The sequence below is a fragment of the Dermacentor andersoni genome, chromosome 1, assembly GCF_023375885.2.
Source record: "Dermacentor andersoni chromosome 1, qqDerAnde1_hic_scaffold, whole genome shotgun sequence".
Taxonomy (NCBI): Eukaryota; Metazoa; Arthropoda; class Arachnida; order Ixodida; family Ixodidae; genus Dermacentor; species Dermacentor andersoni.
This window is the reverse complement of record NC_092814.1, coordinates 39,566,973-39,579,567: the sequence shown is the minus strand read 5'-3', so window position 1 is coordinate 39,579,567 and position 12,595 is coordinate 39,566,973. Positions and strand designations below refer to the sequence as shown.

The 12,595-nt window shown below is 45.2% G+C and overlaps 1 protein-coding gene across 10 annotated transcripts in view; it reads right to left on the bottom strand.

Annotated features, from left to right (window-relative positions):
* Positions 1 to 12,595, bottom strand: part of hts (adducin 1-like protein hts) — a 192,280-nt gene that overhangs the window by 88,269 nt on the left and 91,416 nt on the right. For all 10 annotated transcript variants that reach the window (XM_055061340.1, XM_055061341.1, XM_055061343.1 and 7 more), the window contains exons 5-6: positions 3,198 to 3,332; positions 2,808 to 2,906 (exon numbers count right to left, since the gene is read on the bottom strand). In XM_055061340.1, the coding sequence (XP_054917315.1) occupies positions 2,808 to 2,906; positions 3,198 to 3,332 (234 nt within the window). The remainder of the gene's footprint in view (positions 1 to 2,807; positions 2,907 to 3,197; positions 3,333 to 12,595) is intronic.

Genomic DNA, 12,595 nt, shown 5'->3' with positions numbered 1-12,595 from the left:
CCCCTTATGTAATACCCCCTCGGGGGTTTTTAAGGAAATAAAAATGAAAAAATGAATGAATGAAAGAAGAAGGCATCTTTTTTGTTGCTGGCCACAACCCTTATAAAGCCTACACATAATAAAGGCAAGTTTCGTTGCAGCTTTTTTTTAGTCATGGAAGTGCGGAAAGTGATGAAAGTAATGAAATGAGGCATCTACTTAAGAATGTTTGGTGTGTGCAGACCGCTTGGTTTGTCTTGAGTCGTTCGCGTAGCATTCGACAGATGGTAAGCGCGATCAATATTAGCTCGACTTGGCACACGACATATCGCTGTGGCAAGTTAGGGGTGCGATCATTACACGGGAAATAAAAAAATCTAATTTTGACGACAAAATTCAGGGGTGCGATCATTACGTGAGTGCGATCATTATGCAAGTAAATACGGTAATCCTCAAAGTTGCATGAGTGACATCACAGCACTGCGATTTACGTAGGCGCATTTGTGTAATTGACATTGACTCTCCAGCTGGGAGCACAGCGCCCACAAGGAGAAGGGCGTACAGCATTTAGTTTTAAATTACAGCTCTTTTCGTGGCGAGTGGCAGTGTAATACTTTGCAGACACGATCGTTAACGCGTACTGTATGCACTGTGCTTGTCAGCTTAAAATGGTCAGACCTGGTGAGGGGCCCTTTAAACAATGAACAAAGTTTTTTTTTATTGCACTTTATTGCACATGGAATAAAAAGTGCTTGCTAAGCCTTTCTCTTACATAAACCATTAGCATTCACCAAAAACAAGATGGCTCCTTACCAGAAAGCATGCAGGAAAGAAAAGGGCTAGGAGGGTGCATCATGTGACAATTTTGAAGCCTATAGTCGTAAAAGTAATGGCACCGTTAACTTTTGTACGTTCACTATGGTGAAATAAAACGCTTACTACAATGCCCCCATGCCGGATTGTTGGCTATAACAATGAATTCTGGCTGCTGGTTGTGCATGCAGCAAGGTACTGAAACGTGAAATCCTTGAGGGGGGGAGGGGGGGGAGAAGAAGAAAAAGAAAAAGAAATTCGAGCCACTGCACCCTCCCCGCTGACCCAACAGCCGCTGTGCACTCATCCTTCGCATCACCAGCCTTGTACGCCTTTTACCCCATTGCCCTCCCACCCCTCCGAACATTAATAGACTGCGCCCTCAGCTCTGTGCCTCGCCAGCCTCCGAAAGCACGAATGGACCGCGCCAACTGCCCTGCTCCCAGATTGATCACTGGCCCCTCATTCTGCACAGTTTTGCTAAAGGATCAAGTTCCTTGTGCCCGTCGGTCGGTTGCGTTGAAGTCATTCGTGGACACATGGTTTCTCTGCCTTGTTTGACTCGCCATCAAAATGGAAGATGACTGATCCACCCTCTGATCATCGCCAATCACGACGTTGCTAGTGAAAAGAAAGTGTGCTGCTATTGATTTGGATGTGAAGTGCAGTTTTGTGAAGGACTACAAAAACAGTAAAGTGTATGACTTGGTGAAGAAGTATGGACTATCGCAACTGAGTGTCAACAATCATCCGCTCAGCAGAGAAGTTCGACAAAGAAAACTGCTTGGTAGACAACGGGTGTTAACGCGCTCGACAAGGTGCCTAAAGGAAGTGGAAGAGGCCCTCTATGAGTGGTTTCTTGGTGCTCATGCTATGAACTTGGCCATCGCCGAGCCAATTCTGGCCACAAAGGCGAAGCAAGTCACCCTACTCATCAATAATGTGGACTTCAAGTCGGGTGGTGGCTGGGTACAGTGCTTCAAAAAGAGGCCCAGCATTGTTTGAATTGAATTCTGTGGTTTTATGTGCAAAAACCACAATTTGATTATGAGGCATGGTGTAGCGGGGCACTGGATTAATTTTGACTGCCAGGGCCCTCTGAAATTAAGCGGCATACCCGCCCGACATAGCCACTTCTCTGCTATGCTAATGTTGGTGTGACGCGATGTTTTCGTATGCCGCGTATACCACCATGCAGACACCAGTCGCACAAACGAAAAACGTGGCCTACTCGCAACGTCGTGCACGAAGAAACAAATCAGCTGCTGGATTGTCTTGACAGGGCTTACTAAGCTGAAACCGGAACTGCTGTAGAGCCACTCTATCGAACCAGGCAGAAACAATGATGATGAGCGGGGATTTACAGTAGCGCCACTTTGTGGGGCAGCAAGGAGGCTCCATTCAAAACAAAAATGGCATCCAGCAAGTCGAACCATGCGTCGGTCAGAGTCGGTGCATGGTGCTCTCGATCAAGTTGGCTCAAGGAGTGTCCGAAAAATCAGACGAGAGGTTGCAAGGTATCCGAACTTTTGGCAGTTGTTACACATTATGGTCTATCGGGAGAATGGCGGTGCCGCAAAGCAGACCGAATAATCGAGCATGTCCGAATTTTTGGAGTCCGGAAAATCAGTTGGCGACTGTATATAGTTCTCTAATTCTTCCAGAGCTAATTCCAAAACCACTACTAGAGATCTTTGTTTTACACTTTCGCTTGTTTACTTGTTCTTGGCAGTGTTCTTCATGCACTTCTTTCATGCGCGAAGGAGGGGTGTATCTCACAGGCGTACCTGTGAGATACACCTTATTTCATTTCTCTTTTGCGGGTTTACACATCTTTATGGTGAATGGTGGCCATTATTCACATTTATACTAGTAAAAGTACCCCCCCCCCCCTCATTTGCATAGAAAAGTTACCAACACGTTTGTGAACCACGTCCTGCTTCTGACAGATAACAGTACACGCCAACATAGGTGGCAAGAAATATCATTGAATGTAAGCGCATTCTACCACGTACTTGTGTCTCGCATGTCTCTATAGTTGAACACAGGTTAGAGAAGGCTTCTTCCACCGAATCTCCACACACGAGCACCCCGTGATTACGCAGGAACAGAACCTGTAATGTTCAACAAGCAAATAACACAACCACTTCTTTACAGCTTGTTTTGTTGGAAAACAGCAATCTGGGCAAGCAGGCTGCTTCTAAGAGTTGCATCTTTTGTAAACAAGTGAACTGCTATGTGCTCCAAATATTATGGCTTCAAATGCTCACTGAATGTCTAGAAGCTCATCTGTAAATTGCGGGTGGTTCAAGGCTGCTCAGAGTTCCCTTTTTAGCCTTGTTCCGCAAAAAAGCCTGGCTATATATTACAAACCCCAATGATAAAAGAGGAACCTAGCATCAAACCTTGCTGTTGGGCCCCAGGCTACGTGCAACCTCATGCGTGTCGGCACTGCTGCCTCTGTACTCATGGTAGGCGATTTCCCCAAGCAGGGCAGCATCAGGTGTGATAGGCAGAAGACCCTGCTTCAGTGACGACACCTGAAACATGCACATGCCAAAAGTCAAAACACTGAAGATTCAGATGCTTCACACAGATCCAGTTTTAAGCAGCAGTTAGATTATGGGGTTTTACGTGCCAAAACCACTTTCTGATTATGAGGCACGTCGTAGTGGAGGACTCCGGAAATTTCGACCACCTGAGGTTCTTTAACGTGCACCTATATCTAAGCACACGGGTGTTTTCGCATTTTGCCCCCATTGAAATGCGGCCGCCGCGGTCGGGATTCGATCCCGCGACCTCGTGCTTATCAGCCTAACACCATAGCCGCTAAGCAACCACGGCGAGTTTTTAAGCAGCAGTTTAGGCGAGGACTTGGTTTTTTTGCTTCAATCTAGATTCAAACTAACACATGAAGACATTCATTTATAATACTCTCAGGGCACACAGCCATATAGAGGGGAAGGGCAATAAGGAAGGATGTTCAAAGGCACACAAAAGTCAACAAAAATATGTGTTTAACTCTAAAAGAAAGAAGTTCAATTGAAGAACATAGAAAAATACGCTTGGAAAGCAAGGCAAGAAAACGCACACAAGAAAGTAACTTCCCAAAATCATGAATCACAAACTGGCCTACACCCACCCTCTGCTAAGAAAGTGCACCTCTATGCAACACATCTAAGTCAAATGCCAAATTGAATGTTCCCACCAACACAAAGTGCATGAAATGCTATCAAGGCTGCACACTATCAACCCACACACAGGCAACTGATGGTAGGTCTAAATTGGCCTTGCCGACGTAGTGTGGTGCACCCTCTTGAAAAGTACGACATTGCTGCAGATGGCGTAAGCAAGATGCAGTGTTTGGGTCATATGCTCAAATTCCGATCACATGTGGACAATGTTTGAAAAATCTGAATTTTTGCAAACCTATTGCAGCACAAGTGTGGAGTACTAAGCAGAACACATTGGAGAAGGGGGTGGTAGGCAGGATATGTTTGCGCTGCGTCTGCACGATTTGATCACTCAAGGACATGTTTTCTTTCCGTTTTTTCTCCTATGTAACAATACTAAAATTTGTCTTTTATAGCTACAACACTCGGGATCAGATTTTTGATGAAAATGCACCTTTGGGATTTCCATCTTGAAAACTAAAAATTAAAATTATGTAAATCTTTGGGTGTATTAAGATTTGACTGCCAAAAATTGTTGTATGGAGAGCTAAACTTAGGTTATGAGTGCAGGCGTGAGACTTCTGTTGACAACCTTTCAAATAATTTTTTTTTTTCACATTACAGTAGCCGACGGATTTTCCAGACTCCAATAATGAGGACTTGATGGATATTACAGACTTCATAAATGCACCGTCAGGGTTCCCACAGAGCCAATGCATTGTTGTGACTGATTTAGGCCCCTAAAGCTTGACTTTCCGGTCTAAATCGCCAAATTTGAGCCATGCTACCCGATCATGAAGGATGCATGCTGTATTTTCTGCTGGCTTGGCCAGACTTAGCTTCTAGTGGCCCGTTCTATAGCCTCCAAGATTGGGAGGCGCAAGCTATCAGTAGAGAGTGTGCACCATCCTCCTGTCTCGGAGGCCATGGCCACGCTTCATTAGCGACAAAACGCTCCAGGGGATGGCACATTTTTTTTTTGTGTGTGTGGTCAGCACTATTGTCATAATTATTTATGCGCGATCGGTGCTGTTTCTGTTTCTATTTTGCATGTGGTGTGTCCACATAGCAGGTGTGTCTCGGAGACGTCGTATCTTTGCGAGTGTACGGCTTCGCATTTGTATGATTGGTGCCACCTGTCGTGCCTTTGCGGTAGCGAAGTGGTGCAAATTAATATGGGTTCGTTTCTTCGATCTCCATGCGATCTCTGCTAATGAAGATCACTAAAGTGGCGACACTCTTGTTGACTGTATTGGAGGCGAAGTCACGCTTGTGTAAATCCAAGCTAATCTGATCACATCCAAGCGTAGTATGAGGCAGGGCATTAGCGATTTTTTTAAGCCGCTCTAAACCCATTAATTTGAAGGTTTTTTGTTGGGGGAGGGGGGGGGGGGGGTGAACAAGTTTTTCAGGCTATTTTTTGGTCCACGCGACGTCCAGCAAAATCGGTCGGCGACTGTAACACATGAAATGCCACAAAATACCGTATTTACTTGGTTCTAACGAGCGCTCGATTGTAACGAGCACTCGTTTGCCATGACCTAAACAAAGTACCTTTACAGTACTGCGCACCTCATTCTTTCATTCAGAAATAAAACTTTCTCTCATCTGGAAAAAAAAAAAATCAAAAAATAACAATTTCCTCCCGATGCACTAAAGTTGTGATAAATCAAACAAAGTCGCAGCTTCGCCCAAAAGGCGAAGCATCGATTACGATAGCAAATTAGTAGACAGCAATACGAAAAGTAAAGAAAGTAGTTTATCGGCCGTATAAACTTGTAAACATTCGTTTACTAACTAAATTAACAAGCATGGTGTCACGCATGCACAAGCAAACATGAACATGTCTCACTCAATGACTGCGGAAACTCTTAAACACTGGAGTGAGGAAGTGCGCTAGCAGGAGCGAGGGAATTGACTTTTGTGAGGACTCTCGCTTCGATGCGAACGAAGCGCCGAGAACACAGCACGGTGTGCCTAGATACATAGACTTGTCTCCGTCGTAGATTGCTTTTAAGATAAGGGCTGCGTACGGCAGTGCCGTACGGAGCAGCCGCCGGTGTAGTATGCCTCTCCTGCATGCGCCAGTCCCGCACGCGAGTTTCGGGAACTCCGAATGCCCATGATGCGGCCCGATTTCCGCCCGTCTCCGCACACGTGATCGCTTTCCTTTTAATTGCAGCATCGTAATGAACTGGGCATGTCTGCAGTTGGCACTTCCATGCTGATAGACCAAATGCAGAAAACGGGAAGGCAGCCGATGCACTAACCTAAGCTAAAAGAAGCATTGCCTAAGCACACGTACTACAGCACACGAAGAAAACTATGGCAGCTAGGCTTGAACCGCATACGAGACGGCCATTTTGAAATGCCGATGGTGATATGGCAATGCAGATTTAGGGTCATACTTGATTCTAACGCGCACGCAATTTTTGGACCCGTTTTATGAGAAAAGTCCGTGTTAGATTCGAGTAAATACGATATGTCCTATTTAAGATAGATTAATAATCTGTATTCTTACTCTTTTGCAAAAACAATTTCTTCTCCGAACTTGGCGTCATACTGCTAGTAACTTGAAATGAGCTCATGACCGCAGAGGCTGTATACAAACAGCTTTATTGTAATGCCATGCATAAAAAATGCCTTTAACTACTTTCATTAATCTTTATAAAGCTTTGGAAGAAAACTTTGGTTAGCCAAGCAATGTGAGGCAACACTAACATGTGCTCACAGTGCTCCTTTCCTGTATGTTTTCAGGTAATTTGTACTGAATATTTCTGATGGACAAGTCCACCCGAAGAAAGTGCAGTGTTCTTAACTGTTTTGAATGGCCATGCTTGTTGCAGCACCTTTTGTATTTGTGAAACACTGATTTTAACCTACCTACATCCCAGTGCAACAATAAAGCACCAGGTTGCTGTTGCACTGGCCAACGCAGTGATGGCAAACAAATGGTAGCATATTTGTGTTGTGGTTGCTCCCATAGCAAGTGATGGGATGAACAAGTGATGATATCCAGAATGCCACGTGAACAGCAGCACCAGCCTCTCTAGTTGTGGAGCTTGAGGCCAGTGCTCACTGACAATCAGAGTTGCTGCATGCCATTCATCAATGTGCATTTTGTGTCATTTTCTGATGGTGTACCTGTGAAATGCGCATTGTCTGTTCTACTGAAGAATGCGTGTATGCAGTGGATGTGGTAAAAATACATAATTGACAAGGAAATTATGTGCCCTTTCACTTGGTCGCTAAGCATGCAACCGAGAAGCTTGCAATTATTTTGTGCAATTATGTAATTGCAATTAAAATTTTGTGAAATTCTTTACACGCTTGCCCTCCCTGCCCCTATCCCTTTGCTCGCACAAAAAGATGGCGCGATATGATTTTATTGTATTTGTAGTTTATATGGATGATGACTGCGAGAGGATCTTGCTGCTTCGCTTCTCGGCACTGCTTCGTGGCGCATGATTTGAGAGCTGCTTTTGAGAGCAGCCACATGTAATTCGACCATTTGACCACCTGCATTTGCAGCAGTTTCCATTTATTGCCTCAGTATTGCTTTGTGGGAGCAGTGAAATTTCGTTATTTTGAAATCATGTGCAAACACATGAGTTATTTTGAGGCTCAAAACACTGGACACTGTGTTCTATGGACAAGAACTTATGAAAAGTTCAATACTTTGTTACATATATTAAAGTTCATTATATCAAGGTTTAACTGTACTAGTTATATAAAGAATCCCTAATTGCCTTTTTGTTTTCTATTACAGTCGAACACTGCAATAACGAAAGCCAGTGACAATGAAATTTTTGCCACAATGATAAATTCTGTAACCCCAGCGAATGCCCGCAACATTTTATGCATTTTGTATCTCTCGACAATGAAATGTTACTAAACTCTAATCCCGCATTAACAAACTCTGCCAGTACGTTAGGCCCTGTATCATCTACCTGTGTAGGGCTAAGAGCATAAATACTGCCACGGCATATTTGTGAGTATTCAGAGCGCAGCTCTAAAGCATCTGCATCCGTTGGCGTAAGTGAGCCAACGAGCGCAGTGAAAGATGAAAGAGCGAACGCCGAGCACAGCGGCAGATGAGGGTATGGCGAAAAGGGGTGAGAAGTGTAGTGTCGTGCATGACGTGTTCTACGGCAATGATCGCTACGAGATGGGACCCCAGTAGTGCGCATTGTCTGTTCACCGATACCATTATGGAAACAAAGCGCTGTGTGCGCAGAGGTCTGTCTGCGGCGGCTGCTGTGAATCGCGCCTACACGTCACCAACGTGCTGCCTTTCATGATCTCTTGATTAGCAAGGCAGTCTCACCACACTTTGCTTGTGTTTACAACGTGCCACACAAGACAGATTGTCTGTGCCAGCCAATATGTCGCGAAATGAAAATACGTATAGAGCCGCGCCTAAATTTCACCTTAGGGAGTATTGTAATCGTCTGAATCTTTTTATATAAAAAAACAGGAAAGTGCCAGTTGTTGGTGCTCGAAATACATCTCAGCTGCCATCTTTTGCAATTGCCCGTTTTTATCTACCACGATGCCTGTTTCAAATGGTGCAGTGGGATTGCCATTGACCTCTACTGACATGCTATGACGGTTTGCGCGAACTGTGGCTTGGTGATGAAATGAAGTGCTGCAAAAGCATGCTAAATCCACATCCCACTGATGTGGATTTGTTTATGGCACTTGAGATAGTGGCCACAGCATCAGCTGCCATGCCTCCTCTCGTGCTTAACAAATGGGGCCATTTGTGTCCTTCAAAGCGATCGTCCGAGAAAATGCGCCCTTTGTTGACAACGCTGGTTTTGGCACCAATGAACAGGCATCATATGCAGATTCAGCGTCGCTGGACAAATTTTTGTCAGACCGCAGTTTTGTAGACACCCCGATGCGTTCAGTTCTCAGTACTGTACACACAATTATGCAACCAAATGTTTCCCCAAAAGCAATTGACCGAGATTACGGCCCCATCGGGCAAATTTTCATTCGTCGACGCCAAATTCACATGTGGTGCCTGTTGCGTGGAACTGAAACCAGCGTTCTTAAAGCAGGGGACGTGTACGCTGATATGGCCACTGCTGAGCTATCGTATTTACTGAATTGTAGCGCAAGTTTTTTTTTTTTCATATTTGTTGCTTAAACTTGACCCTCACATTACATTCGAATGGCAAAACTGACCACTTTAAAACAAACACACTCGAACCCCTTTATAACGACCCCAGATATAATTATTGGTTATAACGACTACATTTCCATGACTTTACAGTTTTCCGACCCTGCCTACCGAAACTGCACCCAGATATAATGAACATTTTCAACAGCACCATACTGTTACAACGAACACTTCAAAACCAAAGGTAAAAGGAGGGCGCATGTGAAGTTCTGAAGCATGGAAGTGCCACTGAACTGCGTGCACAGCGATGCGCCCCCTGCTCCTTTCCAACAGTGACGTAGATACGATTGCCAAGAGATGAGCGAGATGAGAGGTTGAGGCAGTACGACGGCCATGGCCACCGAGATGGCACTGGCACACGTGAAATCTTAAAAGGGCACGACAGCAACACTTATCTATGCACAGTTCTCCGTGCAATAGCGCGTGCACTATGCCTATTTGGACGATTTGAACCAATCTGGACCAATGACAGCTCAGGCAGCTTAGACATTGTGGCCCAAGTCGGCATGAATGCGGTAAAACATGCATGCTTTGCATGAAGCTGCAAAGAGTCGACGGTTACTACGCTGTTATCGGGAGATTGTGTTTCAGCGACACTTGCCAATAAGACATTCGCAATGGCGTTTTACCTTTCAAACTTCACACTTTTTAGACTGAAGTGACGTAGAAAACATGTAACTTCGAGACTCCCAGCGCGCGTGCAGCTGATGCTACAGCCGTAATGGCAAGACCTTTGCAAGAAAGCAGGCATGCTGCAGTTTTGCTTCCAGCCAACTAGAACACTTCGCTATAGTGTACAGAATCCACTCGTGTCCCAGTGACAGTAAAATGTATCACAAGCTCTCAAAGAAAAAAATGGCAGTGGGCGTGCTTGTAGTTTCGTAATGGCAGGTGATCGTAACCAACCGGGCGTCATTTTGAAAGAGCTACATTGTTCTTTAGATACAATTTGTAAGGGAAACAGAGTAATGTGGGAAAGTGATGAGAACAAAAATGAACATGCTAAAAATACGATTTTTGGACTAAATTGGTGTCAAAATGTAACTGCAGACGCCAGATTGAGTGTCCTTATTTTAGCAGGTCTTAGAGGGCAAGTCCACATATAACGAATTGATGGTACAACTTACAGAACTATGAAGTTTGTTATAAAGAGGTTTGTTATAAACAGGTTTGACTGTATTCTAAACACAGCGGTATTTAGCGGTAAGTTTGCATCGTGTACCTTTACGTCTCTATTCAACCCACTAACAATTCGACTGAAATCAGTGTTTTTTTTTTTAATTGAAGCCATTTTCGCTGTGCCTGTGACTGCCGTTATGGTTGTCACGATGAAGTAGCCCAAGGCCTTTCACACTTCGACTCCGTTCATTCGTGACACAGCATGCTTGGTATGACGCCTGCTTCGAGACTAGCAATTCTGATGGCCGAGGACCAGGAAAACTCTGCCGTGGCTCGGCGGCTCGATGACAACGAGTCGACGATTCGCAGACGGCAGTACCAGCACGATACCCTCTTTGAATGCAAGGCCAGTCGGTAGGGCTCTGGGCCTCATAGTGGCCTGGTGTTGCCCCCGAATGATTGGTTGTGGTTCCGAAGCATGGAAGTGCCACTGAACTGCATGCACAGCAATGTGCACCCCTGCAATTGCTAATTGCTTCATCTCAAACGAGCTCGACAGCATGGAAGATGACCAGATTCTTGGGCAATCATTTTCAGAGATAGTTTACGCTTCGCAAGAGACTGCTTGTCCCAGCACTGAACCCCTCGAAGTATGGGGCCAAAAGTGCTCTTGATACTGTATGAAGATAGCAAGTTTGGCATAGCTCCAGAAACACTTGTCCGGGACGCATTTGGTGCTGATCATGAAAAATTTTGCAAAAGTGAAACTACCGTAAAAGATCTTTAATTTGAAACTTGTTAATTCGAAGTAGCTGCCACGGTCTGTCCAACAATGTATTGAAAGCTATATGTAACGAATTCCGCTAATTCCCACAGAAATCTGCACCGCCACCGATAATTCGAACTCCATGCCATGGAGGATAGGAAGAGTGTTATTGCGCTAGAGCCCGTTGGCGACGCTGGCGTCACTGCGCAGGCCGCGCCGCTTTGCTCTTTCCATCTTCAGCCCTTTGTTTAGGCTTGACTGGAGAGAGATGTGTTTGCACCTGGCCAGGCATAGCCAACGCCTCTGTTGCAGACCGGTTCTTTCTCTCTCTAAAGACGTCCAAGATAAAAAGGCGGATGTGGCACTGCGTGTCTTTTTTTTTTTCATGTTGCATCTTGGAGGATATGCTCTTTCTCTACGAGGTGTTCTTCCGAGAAGCAGCACCAGGTAATGTCTGAAACAAGCTGGCAATGACGTTTATCAGCACTTGCAGTACCAAAAAGCATAGCCTTAGAGATTCGCAGCCATTAGACGTTTCCCAGCATCGCTGGGACACTTGTTTGGCCGCCGACTAAACGTAGGTTGTGGTGCATTTCGCGACTGCATTTTAGAGCGCAGCTCTTGTTTCTGCGGCGAGCGTCGGAAAGGCACGTTTATAGTCTGACGTTTTCGGCGCCAGTCGCTTGCAACCAGTCACACTACACCGCTTGCGCAGTGCCAGCCAAAATACCGTCCCCTCTAGAAACTTCAACGCGTGCGCCGTCGCTGCTCTCTTCGGACCATGTGCAGAACGATCCCCAACCCGCATGCCGCTTTGAACACTTTGAACACATTGAAACGGCTGTTCGCTACCGTTGGCGAAGCGACGTGGGCACCTTTTTTCTCCGCGCCATTCATTGCAGGTCAGCGAGACGAACGCGTGAATGGAGCAAGAGCGATCTCGCCGTCGGGCCGCCGGACTGCTTTGGTCGTGTCCGGTTACGTTGGCTGAGCCAGTGCTTCAAACTACAGACGTTCTCGCCAACGTGACGTAGCATGCGCGCTCACGCTACAGACTATATACGCGCCTTAACCAAGCAATTTCTTTTCTGATTGATTAGCTTGAATTTTGTATAATTTGAATTTTCATAGCATCCCCGCAGTATTTGAATTAATGAGCTTTTACTGTATTTTCAAAAGTGGTTGCTTGAGAATACCATTCAAGGGCAGCTCCGCTTTCTCCTCAGACGACAATATTGTGACTCCTTGAACAACAGTACCACTTCTTTTCCATTTATCTCACGATACATTCGAGGTTTTATTTATTTTTTTATGTTCCGTGGCTGGAAATTTGTTGTGTTACAATCGCCATCGCATTACATTCGAGTAAATACGGTCTGAAATATTGCGATAGTGATTACATCCTGAAAAGCAATCGGCTGAAAATGTGGCCACATCCGGTAAATCTCCGTCTAGAATGCCATTGCTCGAAGGTGGTGACACACCCGGTGCTAAGCTATGTGAAATTTCGTGAAAGTGATCGTAACCCCAAATGTTATCGGCAGAGAATACTACTCC